Below are 20635 nucleotides of genomic sequence, written 5' to 3' on the forward strand. Positions count from 1 at the left end.
GACATTCTCCCTGATTAGTAGGGACCCCTACACATCTTTTACCTCACTCTCTGTCATGTCTGAAATATTGAAACCCTGGAATGTTGAGCTGAGAAATTTATCTCATTAGACAACAGTCAACACAAAGAATTTACAAGACTTAATGAAAGGAAGACTTTGGCTTCCATAGTGAATTTCAAGCTCAATTCAGCTTGATCCAAACCTTTTCCCAGCCAATCACATACTTATGAATTGCCAACAGCTGTAATGTAGGAATTAATTTGCACAATCACACTCTCACAAACACCAAATTGATAAAGCAAGATAGCCATTTTTAGAAGAAGAAGTACAGACATCCCAAACAATCTCCAATCCCCTGGACCAAGAACTCAGCACCTTGCTCTGCAACTGGATCCTTAACATTCTGATCCACAGACCACAATCAGTAAGGATTGGCGATAAAACATCCTCCACAATAATTCTCAACACTGGTGCCCAACAATGATGCGTTATCAGCCCTTTATGATATATATTCCCTATACACTCACAACTGTGTGGCCAGATTCTGCTCTAATTCCATTTATACGTTTGCAGATGACACTATAGTGGGTTGGATCTCGAACGATGATGAGACGGAATACAGGATCGCGAATAAGAGCTTCATAACAAGGTGTCAACAAATCAACCTCTCCCTCAATGTCAGCAAGACGAAGTAGTTAGTTATCGATTTCAGGTAATGAGGTAGTGTACACACCCCATTCAGCATCAATGATGCCAGAGTGGGGATGGTTGAGAGCTTCCAGTTTCAAGGCGTAAATATCATCAACGATTTGTCCTGGATTGAACACATTGAAGCTACGGCCAAGAAAGCACATTAACCCCCTATTTCCTGAGAAGACAACGAAATTTCTACAGATGCATGGTAGAAAGCATCCTATCGGGAAGCAGCACAGCTTTGTTTAGAAACAGCTCTGCAAAGAGTTGTGGATGTAGTCACACTAACCAACCGTTTTGCCCCCCCCCCCCCCCCCCCCCCCCCCCCCCCACCCTCCACCCGCCACCCACCACCCCCACCACCCCCACCCTCCACCACCACCCCCCCCTCCACCATCACCCCCCCCCCCCCCCCCCCCCCCCCCCCCCCCCCCCCACCCCCCCCGCCCCACTTCCATTGACTCCGGAAAGCAGAAAACATAATCAAGGACCATTTACATCCCACTCATTCCCCATTCTCCCATTTCCCATCAGGCAGAAGATATAACCACTTGAAAGTTGGTACCACCAGATTCAGGTGCAGTATCATCCCTGCCGTTAGCAGCCTATTGAATAATCCTGTCATAAGCAGAGGGTGTAGCCCTGTTCTCCAACTTATCTCATTATGGTCCTTAAACCTTTTTTGATCTGCAATTTCCCTGTAACTATAACACAATAATGTTATTATATATCCTATCCTATGGTATTTTTCTCTTTGTTCTACCTGTTGTGTTTGTGTAATGCCTTAATTATACTCATCTGATTTGACAATATAGCGCAGCGTTTTTCACTGTATCTCGGTTCAGATGACAGTAATGCATTACAGAAAATACACTCCTTGAGACACACAGGATCTTTCACAACCGCCGAGCGAACAGATGGGGTCCTGTTTTAAACCTCTTGCAGTAGAGTACAGTACAGCTTGTACTGCGTAGCGCACAGCCTGTGTTTTCATATTCAGAATCTGGAATGAGATGTAAACCTAGAGCTCCCGAACAATTGAACTGCAGCTGTCACCAGGCGTTAAATGGATTATGAAAGCAGGAGTGGCGAGAATGTATTGCTGTAACGAGCTGTGGGCAGGATCTGGCGTGTGAAGCCAGCCCCCGTGGCAGCGTCCGGGCTGACTCAAATTCCACTATAAAGAGGCGGTGGCCTCGCCGAATCTGTCAAAGGCTGGAAATGGAAAGCGAGCAGGCAGAGAGGTTTACTGCTACTTTAGAGGACAAACTGCAGAGTCTGTTGACTAAGGCAAGCACGCTGCAGCCCGAGGAGATGTTGATCCGCCACAACGGGTTATTGTACCCAGCGCTGCTGTGCCCCGAGGACAACCTGCGGCAGTTTGCCAAGTTCGATGCTCGCCCTGAGGATATGTGCATTGCTTCCTATCCCAAATGCGGTGAGATAGAGATGGCCGGCTCAGCTGCCTTGCAATTTAACCATTGACACAACTTTAGTCGAGCTCAATTTAAAAAAAACGTTTGTTCCTGTCAAAAACTTAACAGGTCAGACAGCAATAGTAGAAAGGGAGTGGGAAGGAACTGCAGATGCACGTTTCCACCCAAGATAGACACAAATTGCTGGAGTTATTCAGCGAGTCAGGCAGCATCTCTGAAGAAAAGGAATAGGAGAAAAATATCCTTCTTCAGACTGAGTCCAGCATTTTGTGTCCATTCGTGGTAAGGGAAACGGTTAATGTGTCAGATCAAAAGCCCTTGGTCAGAACTGGGTCTCTGATCTGTAAGAGTGTGTAAGGGTGTGTGTTCGTGCGCCTTCCGTGTGTATAGTATAGGCACGTGTGTTATGTTTAATGCTCAGTTGCCCCAGGCAGAGATTAGCTTGGGATTCAGATGTGCTGTATGTAAGGTCCCGGTTCTGCTGGTGATCTATTTTAAATTCTGTGCTGCAGGGTTTAATTGGGTAAATCAATTATTTCGTGACATTGCCGCGGCCGTGAGAAAGGACGATGGGCAACGTAAAATCATACTGTTGGAATTTGCAGGCGCCGATACTCACGAGGTAGGTGGTTACCCATCAAAGAGAATTGCAGAGAAAAAATATTGGTCACGACTTTGACAGCCCCCATACAGAGTATGGAGAACGTGAAGACAAGAACAAGGAGGCCGGGAACATCCTGATTTGCTCTTACAAATCAGCCCTTGCAAGTCAGATTGGCAGAAGCTATGGATGGCATATTTGCCAGGTGTTCCTTGGTGTGTATTGGTCACATATTCTCAACATAGACATAGAACAGTACAGCACAGGAACAGGCCCTTCAGCCCATAATGGTCCATGCCGAACATGATATCAAGTTAAACGAATCTCCATTGGCTGCACATGATCTATATCTCTCCATTCCCTCCATGACCATGTGCCCATCTAAAAGCCACTTGAATGCCATTATTGTATTTGCTTCCACCACTAACAGCGGGCAGCTGCTCTGTGTTCTTTTGAGTTACATGGTACCTACCATTCCTTCCCCTGGTTCAGGAGCAGTTGAGCATGACATCACGTTAAATCCACAATACATCTAGGGATTAGTCATACCTAGTAATTGACACCCATAAATGCATCAGTAAAACGTGTTACTACTAATCCTTAGCTCACCTGCAAATTTCAGGATGGTACTATAACCAACCAATTTACCAACCAAGGCATGTGAGTACTATAGAGTTCGGAATGAAGATTTCATTAAAGATTACATTAAAATTGTTCCAGAAATAATATTTGCATAAATTATAGAGACTGCTGTATAAATAATAGCTCCACTCAAAGTTGATGATTATGATTTGTTTTCTCTATGTTTAGACAGAGAATAAATGCAGGATCAGGCTTCCCTGTACTTGCTGTTTTCATAGTAACCATGCTTCAAATTACACTTGACATTTTCTATTGTTCTGAAATTCATGGGAATCTGAACTCTCATTTTTAATGTGTGCATGGTGCTGAGTCAAAATATCCAATACTAAGAGGTATCAAACGATTATTGTATTTATTTAAATAGGATGCCCTACTTATTATGAGTACTCTTCTAATTTGCAGGCACACTGTCCAATATTCCAACAGTGATGTTACCTCCCTGAGCGTAGCATGCTCTAGGGGTCAGGGGTAATAAAATAACCTCCAGTATTAGTAATGAGAGCAAAAGTCATTTTTTTGTAACCATAAACTAGTGCAATTGACTGCTGTCATTTCTCTTTTCAATAACATGTATTTGAGCCCCCTCAAAATAAAAGCTATCAGCTATATAGTCAAGTTAATAATTCAAACTTAAATCTATAAGATATTCTTCACCCTTGCATTAAAAGTTACTGATTAATGAATTATTTCAGTATCCTTCATGCGACGATGAAAAACTACATGCTTTATTTTATTTTAAGTATAATGTTCTGGGCTTATAATAAATGTAAAACCGTGCCAGGAAAAATCAATGGTGCTTAGAGATTTCTACAGAAATATTTGACTTGTAAAAGCTCCTCCTGAATCTTTTAGATTTCTGTAATTTCCATAAAGTGTGCAGAAAACCCATTCCTGGAGGCATACCACTACTTCATCCAGCTGTATTTGAGTAATATTTAGTTTTTATCTCAACATCTTACCAAACAGATCTTGCCAGTGAAACATGATTGTCACAAAATTCCTTAAATTTATTCTTGAATGATTATGTCCTATTGAGCTGCTTTTCTTACTTAAGTTAAATCTTTTAGATTTACATTTTGTTTATGTACTTAATAGTTACATAATAGTTTATGTACTTTGCCAGGATCTCTTTTTTTTCTTTATAGACAGTAGACATTGAGTTCCTTTTTGGCCTTTATCAGAATCCACCGTGGCCAACTGGGATATTTAGGTTAAGGTTCATTATTGTCACATGTACCTAGGTACAGTGAAAAGCTTTGTTTTGCATGCTATCCAAACTATTTAGATATACAATACACAGATGCAATCAATTCAAACTCAACTACAATAGATAGAGCAAGAGCTGTATGAGATAGTGAGCAGAAGAGTAATATTAAGTTTTGAAATTTCACTAATAGACTGTTCAATCCTGTACCTTCCTGACCCATATTGGTTTAGTCTGCCAAATAATAAACCATTATTTTAATTTCTGGAGTATTTATAATTAATACAAATCTATTTTGTATATATGATGATGATTATTATATATTCATCATCAAATTTAATTTCCATATCTTGTGCCCATTGTCTACATGGTGAGGCCCCTACTCTCCCCATTTCTGGTTGCCAGATCACATGCAGTTATTGAAATACTAATACAAGACATTATGACTTTAACACAAAGTTGAGAGGCTATGATGTCTGTGTACAAGCCAAAACAACAGATCACATGCAGTTATTGAAATACTAATACAAGACATTATGACTTTAACACAAAGTTGAGAGGCTATGATGTCTGTGTACAAGCCAAAACAATAAACTTGAGGTAACATTCCAAGCAAATTTAAATTCCTGAATTGGAAGTGCTTGATTCTGTGGTGAATGCCAAAACTGGGAAAAAAAGGAGTTATTTAGATTGAATGCTGTATGGCTGCTTCAGTTCATAAAGTCCAATATAAAGCACATTGTTATAATGTTCCAAGAAAAGCGTGTCCATAATGGCCACATTCCATCTGTACATGGTGTAATATAAACTGCTCTATTGGTTCATCAATGTTTCTTAATGGAAACTCAATGCATTGAAAAGTGTACAAACATTCCATTAAGCCAGGCAGCAAATGTTGAGGGAGAAATCAAGCTAATGTTATGGGTCAATTATCCTTCATCAGAATGCGTTTAGTGCTAGCAAGTGAGATGTTATCATGGCTAATTCTAACATTCATATGCAATTTTTTTTTGGTTTATCCTTTCTCTTTATTTAAGATAATAAACAGTTATCCATCACCAAGGGTTTATGGAACGCATTGTCATTATGAAAATTTACCAGCATCTGTGATTGAGAAGAAAACAAAGGTAAGATTGCCAGGTTACTATTAATATCAGGATACAGGAACATGCGACTAAACAGAAGCATATTCCCCCAAACTATTCTTAAAATGACTCATTTAATCTGGTCCTGTGTTATAAATATCTGAAAATTGGGAATGGAAAATCACTAATAAAAAGAAGAGAAACCGGATGGCAGGTTGTAGGGATTTGGAGAATCAAATGGCACTGACCAGGGGCCCTCATGGAGACATGAGTAACTGCAATTGTTGGTATCTTGTGCAAAAAAACAAGCTGCTGGAGGAACTCAGCAGATCAGGCAGCATCTGTGAAGGGAAATGGATAGGTGACATTTCAATATCTGAAGAAAGATTCTGATTCAAATAGTTCATTTCTAGCCACAGTTGTGACCTGACCCATTGATTTCCTCCTGCAGTTAGGCTTTTGCTTGAGTATCCATCAGCACAGATATCAGTTATGCTACTTAAATCTCATTGAATGCAACTTTTATTGCTGTATTTCAAGAGACTGTTCACAGATCAATAAAATGAAATCCATTTATCATTAAGTTTCACCACCTTCCAGTACAATTGCCAGCCAGGAAATATGAATTTGACATTAAGATGCTGTGTATAAGAGATTAGAACCACGTAGTTCTAATTAGTGGTGGCCAGATAATGTTCTATGAAGAGCATTTGCATGCCTGATGATGAGAGACCAGATAATGTAACACTCGTTTTCAAAAAGGAGAACATAGCTGAAATGAATAATTGCAGGCCAGTTTTATCAATAATTGTGCTCGGTAGGGAAACTTTACGCTATAAAATAAGACAGAAAATCATAACCATTTTGATAAATGCAAGAATAAGAAATAGATTGTGTAGATTTTAAAAGAAACAATTAGGTTTTATGAACATTGCAGCTGTTTGTGAAAAGGACATGGTGATCGAGAAATACAGTGAATGGACCTAAGGAAAGTGACAAAGTACCTGTCCCACTTGGGCAATTTTTGTCCCACTTGGGCAATTTTTCAGGCGATTGCCGGCGACTGTCAAGTTGTTCGGTAGTCGCCTGAAAAAACAGTGACTGGAACAGCGACTGTCAGAGTGGAACACACACACGCACGCACGCACGCACGCACGCACACACACACACACACATCGCTTCCTTCACTAGCCCGCTATGCAGCGGGGGACAGGGCAAGCGGGGGGAGTGCTATCTGAGTGAAATTCACATGGTGCAAAGCCAAGGTGATACAGACACACACCGCGATGAACAGGAAGGTTGGCGCTGTAATTAAGAGGTTAAAGCACAGTGTATGGTAAGTCCTCTAAAAGAGTGGGAGAGAAGGGGGGGAGAGAAGGGGGAGGAGAGAAGGGGGGGAGAGAGACAACTTTTAAGAAGCCAAACAACTTTTAAAAAGCCAGAGATACACAGCTGAGAAGCTCGGCGGACATTTAACACTACCGGTCGGTTATCCTTGGTTCTGAAAATTACTGCTTACCTTTTTTTTCCCCCAATGAGCCAATGAAATTCACCGGTCAGCACCGGCTACAACACATGTGAGAGGGCAATGCTGCATCTAGTATTGGGAAATTGGGAAGGGCAAGTTAATGAAGTGTTTGTGGTGGAGCCTTTTTGGACCAGTGACCACAGTTCAATCAGGTTTAAGATAGTTATGGATAGGGATGGAGAGCGTCCATGTGTTAAAATGCTCAACTGGAGTAAGGCAAACTTTGAGGATATGAGAGATGGTCTAGCTCAAGTTGACTGGAGCAGGTTATTTGAGGGGAAAGGAACATCGGCCAAGTAGGATGTTTTTAAAAGTGTACTGACGAAAGCTCAGGATATATACGTCCCCGTTAAAGTGAAGGGCAAAGCAGGCAAAGGTAAGGAAGCTTGGCTGACGAGGGAAATTGAGGTGTTGGTCAAAAATAAGAAGGATGAATGGGACAGGTATAGGCAGCTGGGATCAAGTGCATCCCTGGAGGAGATTCGGGAACTAAGGAGTAAACTGAAAAAGGAGATCAGAAGGGCAAAAAGGGGCCAGGGGATAGCTCTGGCGGGTAGTATTAGGACAATCCCAAAACATTTTATAAATACATAAGGGGGGAAAGGGTAACTAGAGAGAGAGTGGGACCTCTCAGGAATCAAAGTGGTCACCGATGTGTGGAGCCACAGGAGATGGGCAAGGTCCTCAATGAGTATTTCTCCTCTGTATTTTCCGAGGAGAAAGACAGTAGGACGGAGGAACTTGGGGAAGTCATTGAAGTGGATTGAGAGCAGTCAGGATTACCGTCGAAGAAATACTGAAGATACTGTCATGCATGAAGGTAGACAAATCTCCAGGGCCTGATCAGACATATCTGAGGACATTGCAGGAATCTAGAGAGGAAATTGTGGGAGCCCTGGTTGAAATTTACAAGTCGTCCTTAAATACAGGAGAGGTGCCGGAAGACTGGAGGGTGGGAAATGTTGTGCCTCTTTTCAAGAAGGACTGCAGGGAAAATGCTGGGAACTGTAGGCCGGTGAGCTTAACATCTGTAGTTGGAATGTTGCTAGAGATATTCTGAGGGGATAGGTTATACAGGCATTTGGATGGGCAAGGGCTGATTAGGGATTGTCAGCATCGTGTATATGGTAGGTTGTATCTCACAAATCTGATTGATATTTTTTAAGACATGACCAAAAAGGTCAATGAGGGCAGCTGTAGATGTTGTATACATGGATCTCAGTAAGGCATTCAACAAGGTTCCGCATGGTCGGCTGCTCTGTAAGGTTAGATTGCATGGGATCCAAGGAGAGATAGCTGAATGGATAGCAAATTTGCTCCATGGAAGGAAGCAGAGGGTGATGGTTGAAGGTTGCTTCTCAGACTGGAGGCCTGTGACTAGTGGTGTGCCTCAGTGTTCAGTGTTGGGCCTGTTACTGTTTGTCATCTACATCAATGATTTGGATGAGAACATACAGGGCAAGATTTGCAAGTTTGCTGATGATACAAAAATTAATAGTATTACAGATAGTGAAGATGGTTGTGAAAGATTGCAGGAGGATCTGGATCGATTGGCCAGGTGGGCGGAGGAATAGTTGATGGAATTTAATACAGCGAAGTGTGAGGTGTTGCAATTTGGGACGTCTAACAAGGGCAGGACCTGCACAGTAAATGGTAGGCCTCTGTCTAGTGTTGTAGAGCAGAGGGATCTAGGAGTATCAGTGCATGGTTCCTTGAAGGTCAAGACACAGGTAGATAAGGTGGTCAAAAAGGCTTTTAGCACTTTGGCCTTCATCAGTCAAAGTATTGAGTATAGAAGTTGGGAGGTCATGTTGCAGTTGTATAAGACATTGGTGAGACCGCATTTAGAATATTGCGTTCAGTTCTGGGCACCATGTTATCGGAAAGATATTGTCAAGCTTGAAAGTGTTCAGAAAAGATTTACGAGGATGTTGCCAGGACTAGAGGGTGTGAGCTATAGGGAGAGGTTGAGTAGGCTGGGTCTCTATTCCATGGAGCGCAGGAGGATGAGGGATGATCTTATAGAGGCATACAAAATCATGAGAAGAATAGATCGGGGAGATGTACAAAGTGTCTTGCCCAAAGTAGGGGAATCGAGGACCAGAGGACATAGGTTCAAGGTGAGGGGGAAAAGATAGGAATCCGAGGGGTAACTTTTTCACACAAAGAGGACTATCCCATCGTTTAAGAAACAGGGAGACAGGTACATGGATAGGACAGGTTTGGAGGGTTATGGACCAAGCGCAGGCAGGTGGGACTAGTGTAGCTGGGACATTGTTGACTGGTGTGGACAAGTTGGGCTGAAGGGCCTGTTTTCACACAGTATCACCCTGACTCTATGACTCTATCAAGCGAGGAATTAAAACAATGAATGGAGCAAACTGCTTGAAAGCCTGTTCATCCAGGAAAGGGAGAGTAGGGAGGGGGGAAACATGAAGGGAAAATGGTGTGGCTACAGAGCAGACTTACCTCATGAATAGTTGAGTTTGGCAAATTGGTATTATTGCACAGCAGCAAAATGGCTGCTATTTCCTAAAATCCTGCATATTTATTGATTTGGTTCTGATTGGAATCAGGTTTGCAAGCCATGCTGATGGATTGTGAAGATAATATATATTATACTGTTCTTCTTGCTCTGCCTAGCATTGTTGCAGAAAAAGTTTCAATCTAAACTTTGCTTGTGACCTTTCCCTAGGTGCTGGTGGTGTTTCGCAACCCAAAGGATAACGCAGTTTCGTATTATCACTTCTGTCAGAAACACCCGCTACTGCCCAACTCTGCATCCTGGGATGAGTTCTTCAAGGAGTACATGGCTGGAGAAGGTAGATGTCTTTAGTTACTTAGAGCAACTTTAAATGCATGGACTTTATTGTGTTTTATTATCAAAACTGGTTCTAAGTACAGGAGATGCTAATGCAAAACCTATACTTGCAATGGCAGATTTTCTTTACATTTTTTACGCAGTGAGCAGTTACAACCTGGCACCCAGTGCTTATGAAAGTGATTTAAATGATTTCAAAAGAAAATTAAAGAGACACTTGAAGGAAGTAAACTTGCAAGGCTATAAGGATGGGGGAAGGGAATGAGACTGACTGAACTGATTTTCAGATAGTCAGCATGGACAACGTGAACACTTCTGTGTCTCAGTGGCTATAGTACTAATTTAGAACTTTAGATGGAAAAATGTAAAAAAAAGACTGAAGATTTGTCTTTAATATGGGAAAATAAATATAATTCCAGTTACCTCAGACTCAAGTCCATTTTACCTCGAGGCAGGTGGTGTAGTGGCCATTTGGCCTGTTTTGCATGTCATTGTGGATGGCATGTGCCTTTAAATTTTAGACTGCCCATTATAATGTGGGTGGGATTTATGACGTGTCTTTGGGCGTGTTTGCAGCTTAACTGCTTGCACAGAAGTTTAGTTTATTAAATTAGTTTGGAGAGACGATGAAGAAGGTTAATCCTTCGACCATGTCATTGCATGTCATTGTTACGGAGACACGAGGAGGCTTTTTTTTTTTTTTTTTCATTTTTTTCCCACACAGAGAGTGGTGAATCTCTGGAACTCTCTGCCACAGAGGGTATTGAGGCCAGTTCATTGGCTATATTTAAGAGGGAGTTAGATGTGGCCCTTGTGGCTAAGGGGATCAGGGGGTATGGAAAGAAGGCAGGTATGGGATACTGAGTTGGATGATCAGCCATGATCATATTGAATGGCGGTGCAGGCTCGAAGGGCCGAATGGCCTACTCCTGCACCTAATTTCTATGTTTCTATGTTTCTAATATCTGAAGTAATGAGCTGGAGTTTGAAGAAGATTGCCGTAACAAGTCGGAAAACCTTGGATGTATCTTGCTGTTTTCTATCTACAATAAAGAAAATATTCATCAAAAGACTGTGTGCTGAAGCTTTATGAATTGAGAAGCTCTGAAGGTCTCTGAGGCAGCTTGCATGCGTACCGAAGATATTACCCATATCTATTCTCATCCAATTAGCGGCTAGGATGCTAATTACCTAAAAGATCTGAAAAATCTGCCGCTTCAGGTGTTATATGGCTGATTTCTTGGATGGATTACTATAACTAACGGATAACTAATTCTAATCACAGTTAAGTTTCATAACTTTGCTTCTGTAGATTTTAGTCTAAGATACATCATTGCATCCTACTAATCTACAGGAAGATCATTTGCAAGAAACAAATTGCACCAAGGAGGGTGTTTGCTGTGTAACAGTGATTGCTGTTTCATTGCTAGATATTGTGAGAGATATTGCTAGATATTCACCTTCTTATTGTGAATAGTTACAAACGGGCAGGTGTGACACTGATATTGAAGAAATATGACCCAACAATCATAACAGACCCACAAATTATTAATATTTTCCTCTGACACTTTTCTAAACAGTTGCTTGGGGATCTTACTTTGATTCTGCACTCATCTGGGAAAAACACATTGATGATGAACATGTGATGATTATTACGTATGAAGAGCTGAAAGAGGTACAGTGGTTTGTTTTATCTCTTACTAACCCTAAACCATACAGGTTAACAAAGAGGATTAGCAGGCACATTTACCTCTGCAAGAAAGCATTGCAATTGATTGTTTGTCAGTTGGTTCATTTCGTTCACCACCAACCACCCATTTACTCTATTCCCATTTATTACCTAATATTTTCATCAACTCCTCCGACAGTCTGCCACTCTCCTGCCCACTGGGGGGCAGTGGTCAATTAACCTACCAATCTGCATAGAATGTGGGAAGAAACCAGAGCACTGGGAGAAACCTACAGTATGTGGCCACAAAGAGAATATATGTCCCCTGTTGATATCTGAGGTAGATCTCACCTGGCCCTGGGATTTATCAATTCTTAAGCCTCCTGTGATATCTAACATCTACACCCCAAAAATGACCTGCACCAGAACTCCCTTATCTTCCACATCCTTCTCCTTGGTAAAAATGGTGCTCTTACACCTTTATGTGATTAACTTGCACATCTGTTCCTCTAATTCCCAGTGACTATCAGGAGGCCTGTGTTATTATCCAGTAAAGTCATATTACACTCTTATTCCTAAATTTTACTTTGTTCTGCCTGTTTGCAGATTTATTAAAATGTTTAATGTTCCTTCCTCTCTCAACACCCACCCACCCCATCCCCACCCTCCAGAACCTGATAGGGGGAGTGCAGAAGATAGCAGAGTTCTATGGCTTCTCACTGAGTGTTGAACAGATTGAAAACATTGCTCGTAAGGGCACCTTCCAGGCGATGAGTGACAACTGCCAGGAAACCCATTCAATATTTGGCAACTTCTTTTTCCGAAAAGGTAGGTATAATTCCATGTTGCGGCACAGGAAACTGCTTGTGTGACTTATTTTCTGGGAAAGCCTTGTGAATGTTCTTTGATGTGAATTGTTACATTAATCATCTGGGCAAAGCTGATTCACTGCCTGATTTGTTAACGTTTCTTACTAGCAATTACGTTCCTGGATGTTGTAACATAGGAAAAAGATGTTTTGTAAGATCAACACAAAGACTCAGCAGGTCATGACTTATCAGGTCATGAAATTTAACTTCATATAGCCTTGCTGCCAGCTTTAGAGAGTGAGGGTATGTGAATAAGAATCTGGGAGTTAAGTGGAGTCAAGTCAAGTTTAATGTCTTTAATAATCATTAATAAGATGAGGTAGAGGCAGACAACTCACAAAATCATAAATTATACTTACTGTAATTTGCACATAAATACAAGATGGTAAAATGAGAAGAAGACTGCAAAAAAACTAGACATTAGTGCAAAAATACACAATTGGACAAAGATCAAGTCCATGATATTGTAAGAGGTGATCCATAGTGTTCCATTGTTATGGTAGGTTTAGGGTTGTACAGGCTATATTCTAGAACCTGATAGTTGTAAGAAAGTAGCTGTACCTGAACCTGGTGTTGCGGGACTTCAGGCTTCTGTACCTCATGGCCAATAGTGACAGCAGGGAGAGGACATGGCCTAGATGGTGGGGATCCTTGATGATAAATACCACTATCTTAAGGCAGCACCTCATGTAGATGCTTTTGAAGGTGGGTAGGCTTGTGCTCTTGTGCCTGTGATGGATGGGGCTGAGTCCACCACTCTCTACCTTCTGCTCTAGTTGGTGAGAAGCCTCTGATCTCAATCTTGTGGTATCTTTGCTTCAGTCACTGAATTGGACTAGGTAGTTGGGTAGTTCTTTTTCATGTTAAGGTTAAGAGGCGATTTGATGGAGGTGGACAGAATCATCTGGGGTGTAGGGAAAGTAAGTAGATGGTAAATCATCAGTGGATGGTTAGTAGAGCAGGTGACACAATTATAATTTGGGGAGTGGTTCTCTCAAAATATGAGGAAATAATGTTTTAATTAGAAACTGCTCATGATCTGGAATTCTCATACAATATAGAAACCCTGTGGCCCACTGGATCCGTGCTGCCCATTAGACATCCATCTAGACTCAATCCATTTTTATTCTCCATACATTTCCATGAACTCCTCCCAGTTTCCACCACTCACCTGATATAGACCAAATTACAGTGGGCAATTAGTAGGCAAATAGGACTAGTTTAGATGAGTTCCCTTGGTCAGCATGCACAAGTTTCTGTTGAAAGGCCTGTTTCCATGTTGTATGGCTATCCGATTTTATGACGCTATGACACTTAAGATTCTGCTAATGGAAGATTAGGTCCAAAATGTGCAAGAAAGTTTCCAATTAATGTTTCCATATAATTCCAGAGAGGTCACTTTCATGAAGAGTGAGCGATATTGGAAAAAAATATATGAAAAAGTGGTGGTGGTGTAGATGTGTAGGAAGTTCAAACATCATTGGATCTAATTCAAAACAATGGCACTTTTTGCCAGTGGTGCACAAAACAGCACTCTCCTTATCTAAACCCGTCCATTCACTCTGCTCTGAGGGAACCAGACAACAATTCTATTTATTTGGCTGAACATTGCATTTAATCAATTTAAATTTGTTTTAAATGTAGGTGTGGTGGGTGATTGGAGAAATCTTTTCACAGAAGAACAAAGTCGAGAGATGGATGCCAAGTTTGAAGAATGTTTAGCAGGCACAAAACTGGGAGCAAAACTGAAATATGACCTGTACTGTAAGACATAAAAAAATATCGCAGCAAGTATTGTAATAAACAAGGACTTGTTTTAAAAAAAAGGAACAATTCATTTGAACTGTGCTTAGAATGCACAGGCTTGAAGCCCAAATCATTAAAATATGGAAAGATCCATTATATCCACCAGGAAAAGACAGCTTGATGTTACGGATTCAGAGCCAAGTTGCCTGTGACTTTTCAATTCCGTGACTATAATGTTAAGCATATTCACCCCTCGGCTCTATCACCATCCCTACCCCCAACATTAGCAGCTAAAGCAATCATCCAGACCCCTTTGTTCCTCCTTGACAGAAACAAATCCAATCAGAAATCTCTTGCAATTCATCATAAAGGTGAATGCTGCCTGAAGTGCAATACTGCGATATCGCGGCCTCCCAGACTCTCTGCAGCTGTGGCATCAAAATGGCATGCCCTGGACAAGGACAATTATAGGTCATTGCAGTGAGATTCAGTCATCTACATCCACAAAAGCAAAGCAGTTGTCATTAGCTTCGATGCCTGGTGGAGATTATCTGGGTGCTCCCTTGGGACTTTGTTGATCAGCGGGATTGAAGAAGGGAATAACATTCTTTGAAATATAGTTGCATTTTAAATTATTTTTTAAATCCAAAGCAGCTGGGAATACATAAGTGCATTACAAGTGGCCTTTTTTTTATTAGCTTTCTGAAAAATAATAATATAAAAATCCACAAACAGAACGACTGTCATGGGCATTATTGTATATTTCCTCCTGATATTGAAAGTTGCACTAGCAATAATGTGGGGGTGTGTGACTTTGAAAACTGTAATTTCCGAACAATAGCTGGAGGGTTAAAATTGCAGAGTTAAACCAGCAAGCCTGCAGAATTTTATCTTCTGTCTTCTTTCAAATTGATTTTATTCTTTAGCAGTTTCAACACAGTTTTCTCTTTAGAAACTGCTTAGAATGATGAAAAGTCTAAGATGAAGAAAATAAAATTAATTATTTAGAATGCGTGTGCTTTTGATTTGAGGATTTAAAATGTTCCTGCTGTGTGAATAGCCCATGATATTGCATTGTTTAAATGTAACATTTACATGACATCATGGATTATTGTTGGAAATGAATCTGTGAGTGCTGTATCTGGACATTTGCTGTTTGGAGCTTGGCCACAATGTTAGCAGAAATTACTGATGAAGATCGCTGCCATATTTATTTCATAAAGGGAGTAACAAAGGAACAGCGCTCAAAGGAGAACATTCTGGCATTGCTGGGGAATAAGAAGTTAAAGATGGGATTCTGCCTGTGTCCACTGGGTGGAGCTATCACTCTAATACAGGAAGGGAGCAAATGAAGATCGTGCTGAAAGGCACATTTCTGCAAATAGGCCTCCTAAAATGGGGCTCTGAGGGAGATTTGCAGGGATTTCCCCTCAAAAATTAAAGTATTAAAAATTAAAATGGTACCCATCTGCTTTGTATTTCCCTGCCGTTTCAAAAGTAGCCAGAGATCTCAGCATATGGATTTTACTTTCTGGAAGAATTGCGTGTGTTTAAGGCAGGCTTATTGTGATTGAATGGATATCCCAGCTGTGAAGCATTTAAAGAATTACAATTGAAGGGATGATTTTGATGTTGGCTCGTTATTACTTGGTTTAGATGGAGTATTGAGTCAAGTGCATTCATGTATTGCCATCAAATTGATTTATACATTTCTGGACTCCACACTGATACATTTTAATACATTTCTGGTGCTGCATTGAAAATGCCAATTGATCAAAATTGTAAAGGGAACAGATCTAATTAATAGCAGCCACTCAGCTGTTCATTGAAATCTGAAAGTATTTGCCCTGGGTGTGGTGACAATGCAGTTGCAATTCCCATAAATTGTATAGAAGAACAGATCAAGACATATTACACTACTCACACTAGACAATAGGTGCAGGAGTAGGCCATCCGGCCCTTCGAGCCAGCATCGCCATTCAATGTGATCATGGCTGATCATCCCCAATTAGTACCCCGTTCCTGCCTTCTCCCCATATCCCCTGACTCCGCTATCTTTAAGGGCCCTATCTAGCTCTCTCTTGAAAGCATCCAGAGAACCTGCTTCCACCGCCCTCTGAGGCAGAGAATTCCACAGACTCACCACTCTGTGATAAAAAGTGTTTCCTTGTCTCTGTTCTAAATGGCTTACTCCTTATTCTGAAACTGTGGCCCCAGTTTCTGGACTCCCCCAACATCGGGAACATGTTTCCTGCCTCTAGTGTGTCCAAACTCTTAGCAATCTTATATGTTTCAATGAGAATCCCTCTCATCCTTCTAAAGGACAGTTGGAGAGTGACTTGTAAAAGAATTGAAATAAGGCAGAAAATGCTGGAAACTGAGTGGGCAGGTTATACTCAAGGAGAGGTTGGTGTAGTGTGGCCTGGCTGCTGGGCATCTCCCACAGTCATCATATTAGCAACACATAGGCAAAGAAGCATGTTGTGTTTCCAGCAACCAGATTAAACTTTGTAGTTTCATTCTATCAGAGATATTCCCCTTGTTCTACCCATCTGTCCATCAACTTATCTTCACCTGTATTCCAAATTTGTTTTCTCCTCTCCCCCATTGTGATGAAGGGGAAAAGAGAAAACAAGACCTCAACGGCGGATCAGGCGGACAAAGTTATCTTGAACTCAACGGCTATGAAGGCGAATGAAGGCTGCAACAGGTCTATCAGCTCCAATCGTCTTGGTTCCCTTGCCATTGGAATGAGTTGATTGATTTGTGAAGGACCGTGCGCTTCTCGGAGTGCCAACATCAAGTACACATTAAACAAACACACGCACAGGTGTCTTCATTCTGTGAGCAGAAAAACAACGGAACGTAGACCATCATCCTCGACCTCGAGGGATAGCCACAACGACGATCAGACTTGAAATGTTAATCATCTCTCTTTCCACAGATGCAGTCTGGTCTGCTGAGTGTTTTGGTACTTACTGCTTTTATTTCAGATTTCTTGTTTCTGCAGCTCTGGGATTTCCAGAAGTGACAATTCTTGGCTGTTTTGCTTACCCTTAGGCTAACCATCTGGAAGATTAAGGACTAAGAATATGGTTCAAAGTAATGATTTATCATGTGCTTTTTTGACCGACTGTCATACAAGAACGCATTGTGGGGTGTGTTCAATATCTGTAGACTTCCTGTGAACATTTTGCTTTATCTATCACGCAAAATTTGTAGATGCAACATATTCTGTCCTCAGATTACTATTCCAACATGATAATACCATCTATTGTAATCCTTATACATCCCACAGACCATTTCAAGTTGACTGTAGTCCCTTATTTTCTTTCACGACTTTCAACGGACCACTGTGCTCAACTTTAGGAGTGACTACATTGAAAATATTAATGAAGTAGTAACCAAGCTGTTGTCTGACAGCTCAGAATAAATTTCAACTTTAATTATTTCTCCTTTGTGATAAAGCACACTGTGCTGATAAACCCAGCTAATGAATTGAACATCTCGGGAGAATTCAAGGGAACACAACTTTGCATTCAGCCGCTCACATTCTTGCCCCCTCTCTTATACCAGTTCTTTCCTTTCTTTTATCTTTACATCTCATACCTTACCCAGTGTTTTTCTGAGCTTTTTTCACGTGCATTCTCAGGTGCCAACACATTCTTCTCTTGGGATGTTAATGTGCAGAGCTCATTGGATTAATCAATTGTTTTGGGTTTTGCAATCAGTTGTGAAAATGTACTTAAAAAACCCATCTGCCCTGGGATTTATGGATCAGCTGAGGCTTAGTTCGATTTTAGGATTCCTTCTATTCCAATTGACAAGAGTATTAAGGACACTGTACTGAGACACACAGTGGTGCAACACCATGGATCCAGGTTCATTCCTGATTCCCATGTGTGTATTTGCCCCTTCTCCCTTTGACTGTGTGGTGTATCCCATGTGCTCTGGTTTCCTCCCACTTCCTCCCACTTCCCATGAGTTGGTAGGTTAATTTAGTAATCTAAGTACCACAAGTGCAGGCAGTAGCTACACTTATCAGGGTGGTATTGAAGGAGTTGTGAGAGTACAGGTTACAAGGAATATGTTAGGCAGGTGGAGTTAATGGGATTATGCTATGATCAAGCATGAACTAAATAGGTTGTAAGGCATCATTTGTTGTAAGAACATACATTTTGGAAATAGAAAGAAAATGTCACTGGAGAAACCCATTCCAAATAATAAATTGCTTCTTAGGACATTTTAATTCCAGGATTATTGCTCTTGACACAATACTGTTGGCAATAGTTGCCCTTTTTTACTGGAACCATTGAAGAATTAGCTTAGCGCTAATGCTATTTTTTTGGACCCCTATCAAACTAATTCCAGAGTCGAAATAGAATTGTGGGTTGAGAGTACCTTGCGATCTCAGTTCTAAATTGCTTTAATCTGTTAACAAAAGGGCCATTACCACAGCCCACCTGAATGGATGAGCTAATCATTACCACAACACCACTTCACATTCCACAATTGACACCAGCTCCCCTTGACAAGGGGAAGAGGGACATGACAGGTAACAGTAGGGATGGAAAAGCTACACTAAACCTCAGCAAATGCTTCAATAGTATTGCTGCCGTAAACACTAGTTATTGAAGTCAGCCACTGGGGTACCTACTTGAATTCCAGAGGAAAGAGTTCAATACTCACATGTGCCACTGCAGTTGAGCATTGAGAGAGTGCCACACTGTCAGAGGTGCTGCTTATTGGGGGATTTTAAAATGGATGAGATTAAAAGTTTTGAAACATAGATTTTATCGACATCGGAAATGGTTGGGAAAAATCATCGCCATTTTTAAGGAAAAAAATTATAAATTTGAAACAGGAAGCCGCAGGAACTTTGAGGAGGGCAAGGAAGGGCTGTCAAAACAGCCAGTCAGAATGTAGGAATTATAGACTGGGCATAGCCTTCACATTATCATTTATTTTGAAACCCCAGAAAGATGCTGTTTACTCCCAATGAGCCATAACTCTGTCTTCTTGAAACATCCCATATACCAAAACTACTTACACAAAAAAGCTGGAGAAACTCAGCGGGTGCAGCAGCATCTATGGAGCGAAGGAAATAGGCAACGTTTCGGGCCGAAACGTTGCCTATTTCCTTCGCTCTATAGATGCTGCTGCACCCGCTGAGTTTCTCCAGCTTTTTTGTGTAACCTTCGATTCTCCAGCATCTGCAGTTCCTTCTTAAATACCTAAACTACTTAACCAGCTAACTTTCACAAATATGCTCCAGAGCATACACTGCCAAGGAGCAACGTATAGGGGAATATGGGGTATTTATCTTCCATTTTGTTTCTTTGCTTACTTCATTATCTCATTTGAGCTATGATGCTCTATTAAAACATTTTAATTAAAAATGGTATTCATGTGTATACATTGATATGGGAACCGCTGACATGTCCAGCATTTAATGCCCATCCATAATAAGGAATTGTTAAATCACCGTTTTTAATCTCTGCAGATCGTCTCATGAATACAATCCCAGAATGCCACAATCCCAGAATGCCATCAACGATGGAATAATATACTTGCAAGTCAGCATGTGCGACTTCAAGGAGAACATGCATGAGGTGGTGTTCCCATGTGTCCGAAGCTCTTATCCTTCTTGGTGGTAGAAGAGGTAATTTGTCAGGTATTGACGGATTAGTCTGGGTAATTGTATTTTGTCGCTGGTATGCACCGTAGCCACGGTGCGTCAGTAGTGCATAGAATACAGAACGTATGATGAGCGTTTGATGGCATAGGGCCTGTACTAGTTGGAGTTTAAAACAATGAGGAGGGACCTTGTTGAAACTTATGGAATAGTGAAAGGCCTGGATAGAGTGGATGTGGAGAGGATGTCTCCACTAGTGGGAGAGTCTAGGACCGACCTCAGAATAAAAGGACATACCTTTAGAAAGGTGATGAGGAGGAATTTATTTAGTCAGAGGGTGGTGAATCTGTGGAATTCTTTGGCACAGATGGCTGGGGAGGCCATGTCATTGGGTATTTTTAAAGCAGAGTTTGGCAGATTTTTGATTAGTAATTGTGTCAAGGTTATGGGGAAAATATAGGAGAATGGGGTTGCGAGGGAAAGATAGGAAAGCTATGATTGAAAGGCTTAGACTCAACGGACTGAATGGCCTAATTCTGCTCCTATGATTTATGAGAACAGTACATAGAACATTACACTATAGGAATGTTCTTCAGCGCACAATTTCTGTGCTAAACATGATGCTACATTAATCTCCTCTGCCTGCACATGATCCATATCTCTCCATCCCGTGTATATCCATATGCCTATCTAAAAGCCTCTTAAA

At 41.1% G+C, this 20635-nt stretch overlaps 1 protein-coding gene across 1 annotated transcript; it reads left to right on the plus strand.

Moving 5' to 3' along the window:
- Window positions 1-1688: 1688 nt before the first annotated feature.
- On the plus strand, window positions 1689-15304 carry sult6b1 (sulfotransferase family, cytosolic, 6b, member 1). The gene is made up of 7 exons (XM_055639315.1): window positions 1689-2131; window positions 2642-2751; window positions 5614-5703; window positions 9885-10011; window positions 11591-11685; window positions 12351-12507; window positions 14193-15304. Exons 1-7 carry the CDS (start codon window positions 1915-1917, stop codon window positions 14321-14323), a joined length of 927 nt encoding a protein of 308 aa, XP_055495290.1. The 5' UTR covers window positions 1689-1914; the 3' UTR covers window positions 14324-15304.
- Window positions 15305-20635: the final 5331 nt, after the last annotated feature.

Source organism: Leucoraja erinacea, chromosome 8, assembly GCF_028641065.1.
Source record: "Leucoraja erinacea ecotype New England chromosome 8, Leri_hhj_1, whole genome shotgun sequence".
Lineage (NCBI taxonomy): Eukaryota > Metazoa > Chordata > Chondrichthyes > Rajiformes > Rajidae > Leucoraja > Leucoraja erinaceus.